This window comes from Misgurnus anguillicaudatus, chromosome 19 (genome assembly GCF_027580225.2).
Source record: "Misgurnus anguillicaudatus chromosome 19, ASM2758022v2, whole genome shotgun sequence".
NCBI classification, from domain to species: domain Eukaryota; kingdom Metazoa; phylum Chordata; class Actinopteri; order Cypriniformes; family Cobitidae; genus Misgurnus; species Misgurnus anguillicaudatus.
The window spans coordinates 36,022,977-36,044,723 of NC_073355.2; the positions used below are offsets into that span (position 1 = coordinate 36,022,977).

Sequence of the window (21,747 nt, forward strand, 5' to 3'; positions counted from 1 at the left end):
TGTGTGTATACAGAACTGTGCAAAAGTCTTAGGCCGCCACCACAACCAGACTTGTTGTTTTATACGTTTTAATGTCCATCCATATTTACTTTTCAATCTATTTTATTCAGATATAGACAGAAAATATGTAAAAAAAAAATAATACTTTTTAGAACTAAATGTCTTCTTTAGGCATCGTCAGTGTTTAGTGTGACCTCTCTTGGCACTAAAAATGTCTTGAGCGTTTTTGAGCAGAATGAAGAAAGACTAATTTCTTTAAAGTGAGAAATTAGGATTTAATTTTAATTCTAATTCTGGCATGGTGGCCTAAGACTTTTGCACAGGTGTGTGTGTGTGTGTGTGTTTATACACCATTCTCAGGTCTGCTGCAGGGCAGGAACCTCCATACTCTTCGTAGAAGCCTCCAAAAGCTTTTAAATATGGTATCTGCAATTAGTAACATGGTGGGATATTATGTGAGTGACCTTGTTACTAAACGCCTTTAATATTGCCTTAAACTAGGTTATGTAAACACGCGCTTATGGTACTTTTTTTCCCAATAGATTTCTTCAGAGATTAATACAACTTTTATGAATTTTAAAGTCAAAACTTAGCTTTTTTTATTACTAGTAAACGCATTTACGTGTTGTGTTTTGACCCTTGTATATGACACCCATATGAACTTGGTTTCAAAAGGGTGCTCATGGGCATATTTTCGATATGTGCCATTCATATCTTTCCTGAGCCCGTATTTTGCGCGAGCTTCACAGGCAGCAGACTTCTTCCGGGCAAAGAGGCATTACGTCAGGAAAGTGCGGACTTGAAGGAGGAGTCTAGGGTGCCATTTTCATAAATGTAGATTGTTAAAATCTCATCCTTTACACCTGGTTTTCTTAATAGAAATGACTCTTTTAATGAAGTCTCTTAAACTTGTTAAAAATGTAAAAGGTACATGTATTGTTAATGTCTATGAGTCTGTATTTGGCGTCCTGTGAATGTCTTCTATTTTATTTTTATAATTATTTTGTTACTCAACTTTGGAAGTTTCTATTTTGATGCCTGTTTTCTGTATTGATGTTCATATGTTCTCTAATAATAAATAAATAAATATATATATATATATATATATATATATATATAAAGAGTCTAGGGTGCCATTTGGGACACGGTTTGAATAAAATGGTTGCCCGGAGGCCTCAATAAGGCACCGAGATTGGTCGTTTAGGATGTCAATCACTATTACGACGCCGACAGGCCGCTAGTAGGACGTAGGTAATGCTAAGCATAGACATAATAAATACATTGATCGCGCATTGAGCGTTTTTGTCGGTTGCTGTGACCCGTCAATGGCGCCGGAATACGAGTCCTCCACTTTTAGAAAAAGATATAAAAGCTGTTACTGGGACTGTGTCCTTTTCGTAAGACCTAAATTGTACAATTTAAGCACATGTATACATCTTTACCAACTTATACCTTCAAGGTAATAATATGCAGATCATATATTTCAATGATTAACAATATAACGTTACGCACTGTAGAAAAAAGGTTATGTTCTCAGCCATTTTAAAACTCAGTAGTTAGACTTAAAGTAACATATGCATGTATTTATAGTGCAGTCTTGCCAGGCGTTGTATGGCGGCGCCGTTGACGACATCTAGCCGGCTATGCGCGGTGTATGTATGTCTATGATACAGCGTCATACCGAAGCTTCCGTTTTGGTTGTTGTTTGCAGGGTAGCCATTTTACAGCAGCACTCCCTTCGTTCCTGCGTTTCGATTTTATTGTTTTTGATTGTAACTTATTCTTTGGATTCAGTTGATTTAGTTAAAATAAGTGTATTGTTTTTCATGTTAATTTGGAGTTTGTATTCTGTCATCATCTATTTTTTCTTTCGTTGCTGAGAGTCTGCAACATCTAGCTCATGGTGGTTGAACTACATAGAACTGGACTGTAGAAAAGGCTGAACGACCATCGGTTTGGAGAACGGAAACACGTTAAGTGACGTATGTCAGCACCAAATAACGTCCTGAGGAATACACAGTCTGTCAAATACACCGGAGCGGGTGCCACACCATGAATTTTGGTGTGGTATACGGAGCATATTTTAAACTAAAGACTTTTGTTTTAATGTGTTAATAAATAAAGAAACGTGCGGAAGGGTTTAAGTTAACGTTACATAGCGCGCGACGCTTAATAGCACCGCTCTTGTTCTATGGCTGTATTGTTGTGCCTCTTCTGCACTTGTAAATAAATCAAACACATGAAATAACCTTGTCTGTCAATATTTTCTTCTGTTATTAGGTACAATTTGTTAATCGTTGCGAAGCTGTTATCCGTGCCTTTTCGCTTTGGGGTCCCAAGTCTAAAGTAAACTCTTGCAAACAGTCAGTTAAATAAACAACATATACAGTAGATATATGTTCATCGTAATATTAATCTCAGATGTGCTTTGTTAGACAAAAACAACTAGACGCAGCGGTCGCGAAGCAGGTGCGTAATATAATGTCTACCGCTGAGGATGACAACAGTTTAAAGTTTAGTAAAAATATCTCTTACCTCTAAGGTTGGTTTCCATGGCTATCCTGGGTCTCTAGTGTTGCGGTGTGCAAATAAAATAATTCCTTCTGTGAAACAAAAAACTCTTCTGTGTGATTGTAGTCCGGAATGTCTTGTCGTGTGCCTGTAACGTTAGCTTGTGTATGTATACTGGACGTGTGTGTGTATTTATAGGAGTGTCTGGCTGCTGGCAGAAAGAAAGTTTAGAAAGTCTAGGCGGAGTTTATGTACAGGGTATTCAAATTTCTCCCCAATGACCTGTACGAAGTCTTTATTTTTGAACTGGTTCAGACTTTTATCAGAAAGATGCTATTCTGAATGAAGTCATTATGTTTTTATTTTCTGTAGACTGCTAAATCACCAAGCATTTTGCCAATCTCTTTAGACCAGGGCTATTCAATTGGCGGCCCGCGGGCCAAACCCGACCCCCAAGGTTATTTGATCCGGCCCTTTATGTAGTCTGTCACAAAGACATCTCTAAAATAAATTTAGTAAGTTAGACAACGGGCCGTACAGTTACGAGTTGGTGAGCGTGCGTCTGTTTCATGCAGCATGAGCTGCAGAGCGCGAGTCACCTGACTGGTGCGAGCAGCTGTGTCACGTGATTATATTCGCGCTTGGTCCACAAGCTCAAAGCGATCGCCTCCCCCGCTCGCGCCCGCGTCTCAAGACGCGATAGCTGACAGTGGTGAGTTAAGAGACCGGACTATATGGTTGTTTTAACTTTATTTGTTGTATTTTCAGCTTAAAACACTGCCTTTTCCGACAATTGTTGTCTGATATGTTTATGCTTATCCACAATGACATTAACGTTAGATAAAGGAAACTCGTTGAAACGATTTTGTGAACTAAGTTAGACAAAAAGATCCTGCCGTTTCTCCAAAATTCAAAGCAGACAAAGGCTCAAATATTATGCGAGTCATCGTTCTCACACAAGAATGCAATTAAAACGAGTAACAGTAGTCACCCATCGCTCACAGCACAGCACCTGCACCACTGTATGCGTATCATGCTGACAAACATACACCTGATTTTACTGCTCTTGCGAAATCTAAAAACATATTCTGTTTATTAGAAGGTAGCCTAATGTTTGCCAATTATTAAGATGGCTGTTGTAGTTTAAATAGGGGCTACTGTAATAATTAGCCTTGACAAAAAACAGCATAAAACAATTATGTTCCATATTATAAACTTTTTTGTTATGTGCACTGAAGTGAGTAAATGAGTTAAATTCTCAATAAGTGTGATATGGATCTTATTTACCTATTTAAATGTAGAATAAAGCTTACTTGGGCATCTTACAATGCACTTATGTTGTTATGCAATTTTAAAATACAACATATGAACATGTCTGGATGTAGAAAAAGCCTACTTAGACATCTAACAATGCACTAATGTTGTTGAATGCAGTTTCAAAATACATGTTTGTAGAAAAAGCTTATTGTACAATGCACTGAATTTGTTGTTATGCAGTTAAAAAAACCCAACATGAATATGTTTAAATGTAGAAAAATGTAGTCATCATCACCGTTATATCTCCGGCCCCTCATTTAAGATACTTTTTATGAACTGGCCCCCACGACAAACTAATTGAATAGCCCTGCTTTAGACTCTTTTAAAGCACAGTACAAAAACCACCACAGGAAATTACACTAGTCATCATTTGAAATGGATCAAAACCTTTTTACTTAGTTGTCTTGAAATTTGGAACCAATACCCATTCTTGTCTTAGGACATCTTTGATTAACATTTTTGATCCACTTCAAATGTTGACTATTGTAGTTTTGTTACACCAGTCATCACAAAATGTCAGAAACTTATAACTACAACATAATGTGAAATCATTAATGGGAATCATAGGAAGTCTTGACAAAGTTGATCAGAAAAAATTATAGACAATGTCTCTTAAATATATAATATCTAACAAGGTAAGTAGGTTTAACCCAGCTAAAGCATGCCTTACAAAGTTTAAATCAGATATAGAGAAAAGCTGGGGAAGATCATGAGGTAACGGAGTTATACTCACTTAGCAATTAATGAACCACAATTTAAGAACAATGTCAGTTTGTTGATGCAAGCAGCTCGCATGTTTGTGTGCTAGATATCATGTCACAAGATTATAAACAATTAAAACATATCCATGATCAGCTTTAAACAAGTTTTGAACTATCTATGTTTCTATTTTACTTCACTGTTTTCTAAATAATATAATATCATACATTTAAATTTTTAAGTAGTCAAGTATTAAGGGTAAAAAACACTTGTATTTAAGTAGTATAATGAAAAGTACAGTATCATTGCTGGCTTATATTGGCATTGGCTAAAATCCAATAGTGTGCATCTCGCGTTTATTCTGATGGAGTTTGATTGTTTTGATCACCAAGGTCATTAAAAGGATAGTTCACCCCAAAATGATAATTTTATCAAAAATCACTTACCCCTGTGTCGTTTTAAAACCCTGCTGTATATCAACCACACACAGGATGTATGAAAATCCCACACAACAGACATGACAACCAAGTGCACCAACCGTCCTCAGAAAACCTTTTTAGATATGTGAAACTAACTGAGGTCAATGGGACAGTCACAAACATTTGTCATAAAAAAATATCCCTGTGTTCTAAAGATTGGTCAGTTGGTTGTCATGTCTGTTGTGTGTGGTTTTCATCCATGGGTCATTCTACGAAAATGTAAATTTTTCTGTCCCTAGCCTTTACAGAAATATTACACTTGAAAAACACTTAGGGGTACAATTTTTTATATTTTAAAATGAAACAATATGTTATTTGAACAATTATACCACCTTGAGCCATCAATGTAGCAATATTTGATTTTTATTAATTCATCAGAATTCCAAGAAGCACCACAGAAGTGCTCATACCAGTGGGAAAATGCTTTACTTTGAGATCAAAAACAGTGTTTTCTTCCATTTTAAATACAATAATGTGCCCATAACTATCAAATATATGATGTAAATTACATTAAAAAACAAAATGCTAAATAAATATTATAAAATATATAATGAAGGTAGAGGTCCCCTGGAGTTGTGTCACTGGTGTTACAGATTAACAAAAAACTGGTGTTACTGTCACTGGTGTTACCTTCCTTATGGGTAACACCAGTAAAGATCAGTACCAGTGACTAGTAATTTGTTGTATCACTGGTGTTACTGTGTTTTTTTTCTTTCACATGTGACATGATGATAATTTTAAATTCACTGAATTCTGCTTCACTAAAGAATTAAGCTTTAAAGCTGAAAAAAAATCATATTTCCAAAACACCTTTAATGTTGCTAAAAAATAACACCAGTGACAAAAAACATTGTGTATGCAGTCTTTAAGTACATGCATACAAAAAATTAAAAATCATTAAGCTGTCATTTATGCGTACTCAAAGTCAAAGAGTAATCTAATAATGTGGTCCAAGTTTAAATGTTAGAAAAAGAAATACATTTTTAGACATCTTGCCATACCAAAAGTGGACATTTCTGTAGAATAACCCACATCCTGTGTGTTGTTACAGCAGAGTTAAAATACTACTCTTCTTCAAGGGCTAGATTTAAAAAACCACTTTCCTCATATTGTATGTGTGTCGGTTTCATCCGACACACAAGCGGTTTCCTAAAGACAAGTGGTGACAGCGATGAATCACTATGTGAAGGGAGGTTTTGCAGCCGGTTTGTTAACATTGTATACGTTATAGTACACATTTTACACAGTAACGTTAGCTCAGTGTTGTTTTTTATACGTTTTAGCTATGAAATATGAACTAAGGTAATCTACTTGTTGTGTATTTAGCTTGTTATCAGAAATAACGTACTCAAAAAGGACTTTGTTGTTATTTATTTTTTGCTGAGTTTGCCCGAAGTTACGTGTGTTTCACGAAAGCCATTGTTTATGTTGTTACTGCTGAAACCGTCTATATGTGTCTATGTATGTATATAAAATTATTGTTAAAACTTGTTTTTGTTACATTATGTTATAGGTCATATTAAAATAAAACATGCATTTCAAAAAAGATGCACACATCCTGTATCCAGTTTTTTGCCTTTTAATTACTGAAAACTCCTTTTATATTTAATATTTTAAAAACAATTGCAGTTTAACATTGCAAGAGACAAATGTTAATAGTTTTACTATGAACATTTCACCAAAAAGTGCAAGGGTAAATAATCAACATAGCAAAAATTTATGAATGTTTAACTTTCATAAATTGTTACATTTCAAGTATTCACAACATAAAGCCATGCTTCTCCTAATGACAAAAAATTGCACTTTGTGTTTTCTTTTTTAATATTTTAAAGATATATAAGCTAAACCACCTTTCCATTGTACACTACATTGGGACATGACTGTCTGAGTTTTCCCCCTAGTCGCAGTCGGAATGAAATTTCAGTTTAATCATAAATCCATGTCAACATGGAAGAGAAGCTCATTACAGTGAAAGAGCCTTTAATCTACAATTAAATTTATACTTCTTAATTTACTTATTAGTCATTAATCGTTTTTAAAGAATCCAAGTGTTACTGATAGAGTTAAACAAAAAATGATTAAAAATGTTCACCTTGCACACAGTGTTTTGATAGGAACACACTGAAATACATTACGTCCAGTCAGCATGTGGCAAGCGGGGTACTCACAAATTTTTTGCATCCAAAGCTCAGATTGGATCCGAAAATTACGCACCCGCATATGGTTGGCACCCCACACAGCCCCTTCATTTGTCATGTACAGTGGAAAGGCGGCTTTAATGTAACCACGCTTAAATCAGACAAAGATCTGGGCCGGATAAAGATGATTGGAGGGCTGCATTTGACTAGCCCTGTCATACAGTGTCTACATGGGGGATTTACATGTTTTACCTTTTTATGCATTTGGTAGACACTTTTATCCAAAGCAACTTACAGTACATTAAAGTCATACATTTGTTTTATCAGTATGTGTTCCTTGGGATGCAACCCATGACTTGAAATACAGAAAACAGGCAAGAGTTGTCTCCCAAGGGGAGGGAGGCATACTACTGTATTGAGCATTATGGATTAATGATCACCCACCCACTCATGTTGTGTCTGATTCTGGGATGGATATGGGGCACTGTAGAACGGATGAATAGAGGGATCCATCTTCAATGTTTTAAGGCAGTTTCTTTAAGGTCCATGTCTTCTGTATGGAAAAGAAGTAAAGAGTCCATCAGCAATATTATAAAGCATTATAAATTCTAAGCTCACAACATTTATGCTTTTATCTAAAGCGAATCAAAAGAGCAACAGTCTCATTCAAAACACTGGTGCAATCACAAAAAGGCACAAAATCTATCTTGGCACCTTCTTCTGGATTGTTCCCCACTGGTGGACTGATCTTCCTAGTCGATAGCCATCTTTGCAGTACACAAAGCTATAAACACTTTTTTAATGTTTCTATAATATATATGGAAAGAGTAGGAAAGGAAAGAATAGGAGAAATAGCTTGAGCAAGTATTGCAGGGTCAGGTGTTGACGAAATAGGTCTTTGGTCAATTCTTGAAGATGGCTAACGACTCGGCAGATCATTCTGACAGTGGGAAACGGTCCAGAAAAGGCTGTTGTTTACTTTCAGAGCGTAGACATCTGGAGGGCATGTATGACTGAATTATTGAGTGTAGGTATAGGGGTGTAGAGCTAGTGATAGTCTTAAACATTGATTTTTAAAATATTGTTACAATTGTTACAAAATACTACTTAATAGGCCTACATTATTTTTTCTGAAAATCCCAGCACAAATGGGAATGGACTAATAAGCAGAGACATTTCAGCATGTCAAGAAGGTCAACATGCAGAACTGTCTGTGGCATGCACATCTGTGTTTCTCAATGCATGTGCACGAATCACTCATCATCTCTGGTCCTGATGCAAATGTAATGATATGAAAAAATGTAAACAATAATAAAAATAATAAAGCAGCTTTAATCAGTTTAAAGATACAATTTGTATTTATGCGCCGAAAGATGGCGCCAGATCAAACAAAAACAATGATGTTGTTTACAGACGCTCTGAAGCAGCGTGGAATTATGGGATTTGTAGTCTTTAACTTTAGCCATCAATCAGACGAGAACGAGAAATCACGTTGATGGATAAGGTAATCAAGTCTTATAAATGTTGCGTTTGATGACATCGTTTATTTCATTATGTAAGTTTATATGTGATGTTCAAAATGAAATTGTTAGTCATATTGATATTACAGTATTAGTCCAAATTCGATGGTAAAAACAGCTCAGAATTAAGTTTTCAACTTACAATCTACAATGATTTTTCACATAATGTATTGACAGTACAAATCTTATTGTGAAGTGTCTTAAAATGACCATTTATATTGCTGTACAATACCTTTTGATGTGCATATCGTCCGCGGGAAGACGCGCTGATTACAGTCTACACACTAATGTTGTGATCAATATAATAGCATACGTTTTTTGAAGGGTTACGAATCAAAACAACTCACCCATCGCGTAAAACACAAGCAGGATCAGAATCTCACAATACCTTTGATGTGCATATCGTCCGCGGGAAGACGCGCTGATTACAGTAATGTTGTCATCAATATAATAGTATACGTTTTTTGAAGGGTTATGAATCAAAACAACTCACCCATCGCGTAAAACACAAGCAGGATCAGAATCTCGGTCTAGTTAAATGTTGTTGTGAAGCTCTCTCTATCCAGATAATGCAACACCAAATTGATCCTCCCTCGTTTTGTTCCAAACTTTTCTTGGGTCGTTTGGTTGGCCCGTACGCTTACAGAAGCTGACACAACCAGCGGCAGACGGTACAGAGATATCCATAAGTCCATAAGCAAGCGCATAGTTCCGCATTTGTCCACAACACTGGCTGCGTCCGAAAACTCAAGGCAGTGAGGACTGTGAGGACTTGTGGCCTCGCTGCCTCATGAGGACATGACTTCGGACTCGGAGGCCTGAAGGCCGCTCAGAGAAAGGCTTTCCGACGCACTTCAAAGGCAGCGTGTTTGAAATATAAACAGAGAGCGCCTTTGTGATAACTAATCACATATTTGAAAACTACAATACTCATTTCTCGCTAGAAATTAAATTAAAATGCTTAAAAAGTGAAAATATACGTTTATTTTCACTAAATTTGTGCTCCAGCCACTTCCTTGGCCGCCATTTTATTTTTTCGAGCTCGACCAGTGTTCTCATGTGGGTTACGTCAGTAAAGGCGGTGACAAAGGGTCACATGGATATTAACGTCATTGACAGGAGACTGCACTGCCCCGTGTCAATGTTTTGAATGGAAATTTTCTCACGATTTACAAGTAGTTGAAAACATTACAGATATTGATAGTAATCAGCTGGACAAAATATATAACACTGGCCTAGTGGTTTTTGGAGATTTTACTGCAAATATCTTACAAATTGCACCTTTAAATGGTTTACGTGTTGCAAATTTAAATTCCTGCATGAATTAAAATAATTTTGACATCGTGACATCAGTTAACATGTTAAACACTCATCTTAACTCCTAACTGTCATTTCTGAGGACTGATCAGGATGATTTTAACTGAAATATTAAAATCCTGCACGCTTAAAAATGCTGGGTTGTTTTTAACCCATGCTGGGTAAATACTGGACAGAACACACTGCTGGATTATTACAACCCATGGTTGGGTACAACAACCAGCATCGGGCAATTTTTAACCCAGCAGTGTGTTCTGTCCATTATTTACCCAGCATGGTGTAAAAAACAACCCAGCATTTTTTGGAGTAACCAAAAGACTGCGGGCTGCATAGTAAAGTGCAATGGGATACAATTAGATACATTGCCTTTACATCAGAGGTAGGCAAACTGGGTTTTTTTTATCCGGCCTGCACATCAGCTTATAACTATGTTAAACCTTGTAGGATTTTGGTCCAGATTTGATGCAATACCACTAACGCCCAAAAGATGATATCGCTAGCTCTAAAAAATATGCTTGAATAAATGTTGAATGTTGTGTGTTTAAAACAGAACGGACAACAGAACGGGTATGTGTTATTTACCAAAAAGTATTGCCATTTTTAAAAACCAAAAACTGCTTACCGCTGTTTTTAACATCATGGTAATAATGTAATATTATCTACCCATGCACATGAAATGATTTGCCCTAAAAAATGAAGCATGCTTTAACTACATTAAGAATACTTTTTTATTTGTTGTAACCACAAATTTACTATGGTCTAACCATGGTATTTTAGTTGTTATAAAACTGTGGTAATACAAATGGCAATTAATCTGCTAAAAAACATGGTTACTACTCTAATAATACCATGATTCATCTTCTTTATGGTGATAACTGTAAAAACGGATGCTAAATATATTACTCAAGACTGATGTTTCCTTCATAACTGTATATAAAACTGTATGTATATCCAGTGACATGCACAGGGGTAGAGATTTTTTATATGAAAGTAGTTAAAGTCTTCATAAAATTAGTAACGGAGTGTGATTTTGGATAAATAAAGCTACATTTGTTTTTCATAGTATCTTTATTTTAAAACCTGATGTGGCCCTTGAGTAAGAAAAGTATGCCCACCCCACTCTACATCAATCTTTCCCTTTCGTTGACAAGCATGATGAGATGAAGTGAGCAAAATTGGGAATTATTTTACACAATAGATAGAATATTTGATCACCTTATCTTGTTTCAAAAGTTTAAAAAAATGTTTACCTAAAATGATTACTCAAACAATGTATGCATCTTTAATTGACCTTGAAGCTTTATTTAAAGGAGTAGTCCATTTTCTTTACTCACCACTAGGGCTGAAACGATTCATCGAGTTACTTGATTCCTCGATGCAAAAATTCTGCCTCGAAGCCTTGTTAAATTCCTATGACGCGCACTACACGCGCCGAGATCAGATTCACACGGACCGTGTTCAATGTTCAGGAAGCACATCATAGCTCGTGTTACATTTTGAATTTAGATGGCGTGATGGCGGAGAGTGAATGTCCATAAACATCAGAGAGAGAATGTCTAAAGTTTGGGATCATAACATTCTTATCATTACCTTACATTCAGCATCTGAGCCGAAAACATCCTCTGTTGTTTCACCAAGCGTCGCTGAATCAAGGTAACGTAGCTTTCGCTGATTTTAATCCCATACTGTATTTGTAGCGATGTCGTTATGCTGTTTGACTAGATATGATGTTTAGCTTTAATGTTTTTAAGTAGTAAATGTATTCACGTTCAATTGCAAGAGAGTACAGCTTAAAAAAGGAACCCCGCCTCGTCTCTCTCTCACGCGAGCGAGTCAGACCAATCACGCAATGCATCACATATGCTTAAAGTTTTATGTAGCCACGCAACAATAATTTCAGCATGCATTCATTCAGTGTATACAGCGGGACGTGATGTTGTGATTTTTCGAACGGATTCTTAACCTAAAATGCACCGCAATGCAAGTGATGCAAACCAAATGCAGCGTTCTATTGAAAATGAATTTATGTATTTCTGCCGTAACAAAATGTAATGAAGCAACTGAACGTCTGACTGGGGTGTCACTCTTCCTCACGCACAGAACGCGTGCACACAAACACAGATGCACGTGGGCGCACACACACACAGGTTGTTACCATAGCAAATAGGCTCACCCCAGAAATTATTTATTATTTGTTAGTAATGGTAAATGCTGCAGGTTTAGAAATCTACATAAACCAGATATTTACTTTGATGTCAGGGCTAGATTACAGCATGAAACCTGTTGTGCATATTAATAAATGAAAGTGCTTAATTGTTGGCACTGGCACTTATAAACACTAAATGGGTAAAAATTGAAATAAATAGGCTTATTACTATAATTCAATGTAAAACCATAAACAGCACCACCACACACACAAACCCCTCTTGCAACATTATTGATGAGACTTCGCTCGCTCTACAGATCCACTCGTAACCGGCTGATCTGCGCGAGAACTGACCTGAGAATCTCTCAACTCGTAACCGTAAACATTGCAGACTCGAGACACTCCAGCTCTGACCCATTGTCTCTAACCATAACGTATTAGGAAGACTCACCCTTTCAGATGTGGTATCGAAGTTTATGAAAAATAAACCCCTTTTCAATGTTTTTAAACTTGACTTCTTTAGATTGTATTTCTGGATTAAAGGGTAAATCAGCATCAAAGGCATGCAATACTTAACTGATTTAACTTAACTAATTTAACTGACACTTACTGGCTATGTACTTTTGTTGTTTATATTTTTTCTTTTTTTACTGACTACTTGATATATGATATTTAGTTCATCTACCCGTCTATTGACTGATATTTATTATTTTTCTCTTGATTTTGTACTTTTTTAAAAAAAATGTGGTTCTTTATGCAAACATGTTCTGAAACATAATGATTTGTGAACTACAAGTTTAATTTATTTCTTTGACTAATTGTAACAAATGTATTTTGCAATTGAAAAAAAAAAGAAGAAATATGTATATTTCAGATGTGGTATTTTTTACCACAAACGCAAATGTGCGTTTCATATAAGTAACACGTGACCTTTCTACATCATTACGTAATTACATGAGGTCGCGCTGGCGCGTCACAGGACCAGAGGAAGAAGAGAAGTTGGGGTTTAAAAGTGCATATTTTTTATTCTTCTTGTCAAAAATGACAATCATTTCGCTAGATAAGACCTGGAATGTTTTCCTCAAAAAACATAATTTCTTCTCGACTGAACAAAGAAAGACATCAACATTTTGGATGACATGGTGGTGTGTAAATTATCTGGATTTTTTAAGAAAATGGACTAATCCTTAATCTCGATCAGATAGGACACACCTCATGTGCACCCTGTTTATATGGCTCGCCTGGACCTACTATACTGCAGTGTAATCTTTCACTTTGTTAACTGGTTTATTTATAAATGACCATGAAGGGCATATTAGCTTAAAAACTCAAGTCACTGCCCACAGAGTTCATGTGTGTCTTACCTAAACTGATGTGATGACTTTCCTCAAAAAATGGGTGCACCGTGCTTGGCTGTCCAGTAGATGGCGCTGTTTCTTCAATTGGAAGCCCAAACTCTGTTAATACATTGCACCTTAGGTCATCTCAGGTCAAAAGATTTTACAGTGTAAAAATATTTCTAAGACAATCAGTTATAATTCTACACACCGTTGTCCTCAGGTCGACAGCAGCAGATAAATCTCCACACTTGTCTTAGAGATCGGCACAGGCAATCAGTTGTGGTATCTGTGTTGAAAAATAGTTGAATTAATCTTAGTTGGTAATAAGAGAAAACTTATAGCGATAGGCTCCGCGCGAATCCGCCCTAGAGTTTATTCCTATTATTTTCACAAAATACCTGTAGAGACCTGTAAACGGAAAGCTGCATCTTTCTGAGGTCACAAATGTAGGCTGCATACGTCATCAAGCTTGGTTTATTTCAGTTAATTGAGCATGACATTCGCAAGTCAAGCATATTACAACAATTTGCAGCCTACAAATGCGACCTCCAGGGGATGCAGCCTTCCGTTTGAGAAACTGCCATAGTGTGGATTCGCTCGAATTTTTTTTAAACCTAAATTACCTAACTTACCTTACTGTCAATACATTGTTTAAAGGTTTCGTTTTCGAACGTACAACTAAGTTACTATTCATACAGTTAATTTTGATGTACGCAATTGACCACATTCTCATGCCACACATCCATTTCCTCACGCAGACTCGTGGCCACCATTGAGATTCCCATTTAATAAAAGTCATGAAATAATGGCCTAATATGCCTAACTGTAAATAGTGTACAACGCCTATCTCTATCTGGTGTGCCTCAATCAGAGAGTATAGTTCCTAACCATATCTGCCTAGAAAATCACAACTTTATTTTTCGGTCTTAGTACATGATGTAACTTGTGGCTTTCTTTTAGAATGTTATTTAAGAATCAGCGCGACATGTTGTCTCATCTATATTTCTGAACTTGGACGGCGTTTCATGCGGTTCAGATTTAAAAAGTGCTAATTCAACAGGCAAATGACACCACACTGCGTCCGCATTATAAGCTGTGACAAAACTATCACTTGCATTTAAAAATTAATGAAACGTGCGCCGTGATGGTGCTTTGTGCAAAATTCATAGTCAGGTTGAAAAGCAGCCTCTCAAAGTTGCCCCAAAGAGATGCACTCGGACTCGTTGATTGTTGTTCTCCTGAGTCTGATATAATGCTCTGCAGAAACTAAACCTGCTTTACTCAAACTCGAGACAATGATGATACACGAGAAAGGCAACAAACCTCTGAATTAAAAAGTAGCACAACCTCTATCCCCACCAGATAGATAGACCGTCTTTTTGCCATTTACCATGATCAGTCACCTTTATAAACTGAAAGCCCAGGTTCAGGTAAATGTGCAATTGTCCAATTCACAGTCAAATGAAAATCTATTACACTGCAAATACCTTAAAATATTATTATAATATAAAAACTAAATTTACTTTAACAAAAAATACATATGCATGTACAACAACAGCATAATAGTGCCAATACTGTCTTTATATAGTATGGCTGTGTTACACAGTCCTTGATTCTGATTGGTCAATAGTTGGTGAAAGAGCAACACACGATGTGGGTGGCTGGACCAGTGCTCGCGGTGCAGACACTTTTATATTTTGGCGTGCCTTCGCTTTCTTTTGCGTGCCACCACTTCTCAGGTTGTTGGTAACTTACTTTGCTGAAAAGATTTTGGCGTTTCGCTTTATGTGGCGCTACGCCAGTTCCAGTCCTTGATTCTGATTGGTCAATAGTTGTGCTTCCACTTTGGGTTGTGCCTAATACGAAAAAGCAGCCCCTCGTACCTTATCGCTTACTTAAATATCTGTTTTACACATTTAGTATCAAGGGGTCCCCGATCCGAAAAACACTGAAGACCCCCTGCCTTTTACCTTCCTAGCGCAACTCGAAAGCTGACAACCCGGTCATTGCGACGAAGTTGACATGGCTAATGAAAACGACGCAATCTTTTAGAAAGCAGTAACGTTAGACTACATATCAATTAAAGCATCAAACTAGTTTGACACCAATAAGGTTAAAGTAAGTTCTGACCTGTGTTGTTGATTTCCATGTCATTTCAGTTATTAAAAAAACCTCCGTGTTACTTTCCCGGGAGAAGAAGCAGGAGGGACTTTTGGATTTGCCGCGGAACGAGACCGCCTCTTGTGTGTGTCGTCATAAAACCACTTCCGGTTAACAGCAGAACTCTTGCAAAGTTGGGAAACATGAGCTGGATCAGTCGCAGCTTTATTTTTTTCATACAGTTAAAAAGTGCACAGATTTAGATTCGCTTAGTTAAAGCTAATGTTTCCCGCAAAATAATGTCTGTGCTTGTCTGATTAAAAATCATTGATCAGAGACTTTCCATTGATTATATATAAGAATTTTAACCCGTTTCAACGTCAGAGAAAATACCACGCGCACATTGTTGACATTTGTATACCCAAGGTAATAAAATAACCGAAACATAATCTTGTGTGCTCACAAGGGCTATGGTTAATGTTAACGGTAGATGATTCTTTAAAAAATCATTCATTTTAATAAATACCACAGAACCTGCTTACCTTTAATGTTAACCTTATGCCTTTCCCATACTCGATGTCCACATATCACCAGAGCCAAACGTAGTTCCAACATCTTTTAAGTTATACTAGTGCAGTGTATGTTATCACTACAAACTTGCCGGGAAAAATTCGCGCGCATAGTGAGCGCGCTGACGTAAAACGTGGTTTTTCTCCGCCTAGCCCCCACTCACTGTATAACAAATGTGGTCATGTCTTCATGTGTTTTGCTGACATAAACAAATACATGAATGAATAAATACATGTAGAAATACAGAAAATGTATATATGGTAGCATAAACATGCATTTATGACGATTATTATGTAATCATAAGCACTGTATTTATGTGTTTCTTTAAAAGGGGGCTGGAGTCTGGATCGCCGGCTGACGCTGACGCAAACGCATTTGATTGGTTTGATGTTGTCATCGCCCATACAGATGACATATCCGCCGTGAACGTCAAGTCCAAAGCTGTGTCTGAAACCGGTCCCTCGTTCACTCATTCACTATTCCCTATCTGGGGAATGACAGTTGAGTCCACTATATGGGGAAGAAGCAAATGAAAATGAGTGAGCGATTTCGGACACTGACGCAAATATCATGCGTCAGAGAGCTGTCGCAGAGATCATCATAAACACCTGTGTGGCTTTATTGATTGTGCTGTGAAATGGTAAAGTTTAATTTCTTAGTGTTTTTCACATTTGTCATGTTTATTGTATTAGTTGATAATAAAGAGAAAACAACTGCTTATAATATTTATTTACTGCTGTTTATTTATTGTTTAATAAAAATGTGTATTAGATTTTAAATAAAAGATAACGCAATTATTTTTCATTTGTTTATTTAAAAAAAGTAGAAAATAACTGACAACAAGAAAATGTTTGGTGTTTACTGTCAGTATCCTTCGGCTGATTCAAGTTACGCGTTCGTCTCCCGTTGCATCATGGGAAATATGAGTGAACGAGTGTACATCGAATGTACCCTCAAAATCAGAGTGCATTGTGGGTAAAAAGTAGTGAATGAATGTAGGGAATGAAGTTGTTCACTCAGGTTTCGGACACCACTACAAAATGGCCGACACCCGATATAGTGCACTATATAGTGGATAGGGAGCGGTTTCAGACACAGCTCAAGTCCATACTACTTTCATTACAGTACTAGTGGTTGGGAAATGTCACTCCGCACAGCTGTTCGTCGTTTCAGCGCTCCCATCAGGAGTGTTTTGCAGTCGAGCCCTGCTAATATAAAGAGACATTACGCTGCTGTGGAGCAGGCGCTGTCTGTACTTGAACACGAGCTCGACAGTATCCGTACAGCGGGCACGTGGAAGGGAGAGAGAGTGATCACGTCCAAACAGGGTCCTCATATCTACGTGGACGGCAGCAGAGGGGGTGAGCTGTGACCCAACAACAACACCCAGATCTTTAAAGTATATCAATATGGCTGATATAATAGTGCGCTATGCTTAGGTTTGACATTGGGGAGGCTCCTCCTATATATGGAAATTGCTTAGTTAAAGTGTAGTAACAATGCTTTTTGCAGAATGATCACTATAGTATTACCATAGTTTTACTACAAAATGTCTTCATTTTTTTAGTAAGAGTGGTACATTTGTGGTTAACGTGGGTTTTAAACAGTTACTATAGTAAAATGTGAAGTTATACAAATGCCCTCCCCTCATTGTATATTTAATCATTATGTGTGTTCTTTGGGAACCTTTATAAAACCCTTTGCATTGCTAACACAGTTACTCAGTTGGGCTACAGGAGCTCCCTATGATAGCTTCTATTCTGTTTTTGTTTTAGACATATTGAATTTCTGCGCAAATAACTATCTGGGTTTATCCAGCCATCCTGAGGTGGTGCAGGCAGGAATAGATGCACTGCAAAAATATGGAGCTGGACTTAGTTCAGTTCGCTTCATCTGTGGCACCCAGGTAAGGACGAAAAGATTGTCTTGTTAATTGCAATGTTTATACAAGACCAAATACTTGATTTTTTCTGTCTGTTTTTCAGAACATTCACAAGAACCTGGAACAGAAGCTTGCCCAGTTTCATGAAAGAGACGACTGTATTCTGTACGCCAGCTGCTTTGATGCCAATGCTGGTCTGTTTGAGGTAATTTTAACCATCATTACCAGTAATATACCAAAGCAAAATGTGCTTGCACTGTAACAGCACCTCTGTACTCTTTGTTTGAGGTTCTGTTGAGTCCTGATGATGCAGTTCTGTCTGATGAATTAAACCACGCCTCCATTATAGACGGCATTCGACTGTGTCGTGCCAAGAAGTTTCGTTACAAGCACATGGACCTGAACGACCTGGAGGAAAAACTGAAAGAGTCTCAGGTACGTTGTGAGTCTTAGAATGAATCTCATGCAAATCAACATTTGCACTGCAACCACCTGTGTGGCATGCTTCACATTAAAGGCGGGGTGCATGATTTTTGAAAAACACTATTAATTAGCTTTTAGAGATCATGCACCCCGCCTTTAAATTATATGTAAATTACATGCAAATTTTGAATGAAAGTGCCTGTGTGCTGCCAGATGACATGGTAAAGATTTGTTTGTTCAAGAGCAGACGATACAATATGACAACTTGAGTCAATAATTACAAATCATGGTGTGCAGTCCTACTGAACTAGAAAGCTTTTCAGCTTATGGACTGCAAGTGTTTTGTTTTGATTTGCTCTCTTTTCAAATTTTTTCCACATAAGTCTTCCCGTCTGAGGTTGGTGGTCACAGACGGTGTGTTCTCCATGGACGGGGATGTGGCTCCATTACAGGGTATCTGTGATCTTGCTGAGCAGTATGGAGCTCTGGTCTTCATTGATGAATGTCACGCCACAGGCTTCATGGGCCCCCGTGGCCGGTGAGTACCTATACAGGACAAATAATAGGCATGAGATTTAGGTTTAAATCTACAGCAGTCATTTGTAGCATTCCTGATGGTTTAAGTGTGCCGGTTTGTGCACCATAACTAGAAAAAGATTATAATAGGAATTTTTGCAACATATTTCATAGCAGAGAGATAATAGATCTAATTCTTATTAATTATCAAAACAAATGCAAATTAACTAACCATTTATTCCAGGCAAAGCAGTTGTGAGAAGGATCTCATTCTGTAGTGTAAAATGTAACTAATGGACTTTTCTGTATTTCGTGAGCACAGAGGAACAGATGAGCTGCTCGGGGTGATGAAGAGGGTGCACATTGTGAATTCCACACTGGGAAAAGCATTGGGTGGAGCTGCTGGTGTGTATCTCGATTGTAGTTATTAAACATTAGCTGAAACGCAATGCTACATAGTAAAAAGTTTGCTGAATAACATTACTATGGCTGACTTAACAATAACTTCATCATTTGCATTATTTGTATTTTCATTGAGTATTTTTCAAGAAGTAACTAATGACAAATTAAGACCCTTTCATTAAAAAATAATTATGCCAAAGTACTATCAGCGATGATGTATCTCTCATATTTTGTCAGGTGGTTACACAGTTGGACCTAAAGCTTTGATTGATCTACTGAGACAGCGGTCACGTCCTTACCTCTTCTCTAACTCTCTCCCCCCTCCTGTTGTCGGATGTTCCACCCGTGCTGTCGAACTACTGCTGGCATCCAATGAAATCGCTCAGAGCATGGCGGCAAAGACCATGAGGTAGTACTGAAAGAAGTAGGTGGGGTTTTGTGGGATTTATAGATTAGGGGCACAGTGGGTCGCACTGTTGGCTCGCAGCAAGAAGGTACACCGGGTACTCTGGTTTCCTCCCATAGGACAAAGACATGCACCCTGTGTATGGATTAACCAGTTCTCACCTTGGATATAGGCACAGATGCTGGGAGGTGTGAAGAATAAAGAAAGAAAAAGAGAGAGATTTATAGATTTGGTTACACCCTTTAATAAAATAAGTTTTGCATTATCTCTTGTAAACCGTAGGTAACCAGGGTTGAAACTACCAAGACAATTATTTATTAATGACAATTGGTCCAGGATGGATGTTTAAAATAGCTGACTTCTGCTGGTCAGTGTACCTGTTAAAAAGTATGAATGAGTTCATTGAGCCGACGATGTCAGGTCTTTGGTTAACGGTAACCCTTACAATAGAAATGCTAACTAATGTTTATTGTGGTTCTTTTGTTCTTCCCCAAAGGTTTAGAAACCAAATGACCCAGGCAGGATTCACCATCTCTGGCACAGCTCATCCCATTTGCCCTGTGATGCTGGGTGATGCCCGCTTGGCTTCTCTTATGGCAGACGACATGTTAAAACTAGGTGAAAATTTCTGCATTATTTTCTGTATTTTCAAAATGCCACGTCTACTACGTTCTTTTTTTCTTTCAACATTCTTTCCCTTTTTCATCTTTTTCCTGAGTCATATAATACTTTTGTCAGTACCTAATATTCTGGCCAAAATGTATATAATAAAAGTAACTGGGGACTGGGGCTGTCAAACCCCAGCAAAATTCATAAAAAGCACTGACATCATTGTAAATGTGGAATGAAACATACAATTTATATTGACCAATAGCTTTGTGTGTCAAATAGAAAAACATTAGGGGAAATAAATTATAACATAATTGTCATTTTCGATGAACTGTCTCTTTAAATGTGCTCCCAGACAAAATTTTATCAGACAGACCGACAGATGGGTACTTTATTGATCATCCCACATGAGAAATTGAGGTGCGTTAGCAGAATCAAGTATGGCATTTGAGCATATCGGCCTAAATATCTCTTTCTTTCTCCAGGAGTGTATGTGATCGGATTCTCTTACCCAGTTGTTCCTAAAGGAAAAGCTCGTATTCGAGTGCAGATCTCTGCAGCTCATACTGATGAGGACATTGATCGTACTGTAGATGCCTTCATACAGACCGGCAGAAAGCATGGTGTCATTTCCTAATGTCAGGAGCACAACGGTCTGATCTGGAAGGAAATGCCAAAGAAGTTTATGGAGTACTGTTAGAATGAGGCTGACGTTACATATCATATAATAGCAAAATGATTGCATTGCTACTGAGGTCAATGGTGTATTTGAATACTATTAAGTTTAACAGAATAAATGCTTTGTTGATTCATAATTAATAACATTAATAGCTTATGTGTTTTACTGCACACATCTTAAAGACACCAAGCATCTTTAAGATGTTGACAGTTCTTATGGACTTGGGCTGTATCACTTTTGTCTGCAATCCCAGACCAATTCAATGGTGAGGGATCTGTGCATGGGCCAAAGGGTCTATTGTAGGATTCATTGTTTATACAAAAATCTCAGTTGTTTGTTCAGGTTAACGGCAAATAATGTTTAGTAATATATTTCCTACCGAAATGTTGAAGAAAAAATATGATTAAAAATATTTTAAAAACGTAACCTTTGTACAGTACTAACTATATAGTCCAGTGGTCTCCAACAGGGTGACGTGGGCACCAGGTTGCCCACACAGAGTTTGTAAGTTGTCCGCCAAAGCACATTTTATTATTAATAGCCTCATATTTAATATTTATTACATATTTTCTTTTATGGCTTCTTTATGTATGTTAACATTTTTAACCTTGATAAAACATATCAACAAGTAAAATAAAATCCACAAAATATCAAAAAAGTTGACATATAAAAAACTAGCCCTCCAGATAGTTT

The 21,747-nt window shown here is 37.2% G+C and overlaps 1 protein-coding gene across 1 annotated transcript; it reads left to right on the top strand.

Annotated features, from left to right (window-relative positions):
* Positions 1-17,221: 17,221 nt before the first annotated feature.
* gcat (glycine C-acetyltransferase) lies at positions 17,222-21,203 on the top strand. Its single transcript, XM_055194682.2, has 9 exons — positions 17,222-17,498; positions 17,913-18,043; positions 18,123-18,224; positions 18,308-18,454; positions 18,826-18,980; positions 19,281-19,363; positions 19,598-19,769; positions 20,263-20,384; positions 20,861-21,203. Exons 1-9 carry the CDS (start codon positions 17,279-17,281, stop codon positions 21,010-21,012), a joined length of 1,284 nt encoding a protein of 427 aa, XP_055050657.2. The 5' UTR covers positions 17,222-17,278; the 3' UTR covers positions 21,013-21,203.
* Positions 21,204-21,747: the final 544 nt, after the last annotated feature.

Coding starts and splice junctions, on each gene's coding strand:
- gcat (XM_055194682.2), top strand. CDS start 17,279: ATGTCACTCCGCACAGCTGTTCGTCGTTTCAGCGCTCCCATCAGGAGT. Junction 18,455..18,825: donor AAAAACTGAAAGAGTCTCAG/GTACGTTGTGAG, acceptor TTTCCACATAAG/TCTTCCCGTCTGAGGTTGGT. Junction 18,981..19,280: donor TTCATGGGCCCCCGTGGCCG/GTGAGTACCTAT, acceptor TCGTGAGCACAG/AGGAACAGATGAGCTGCTCG.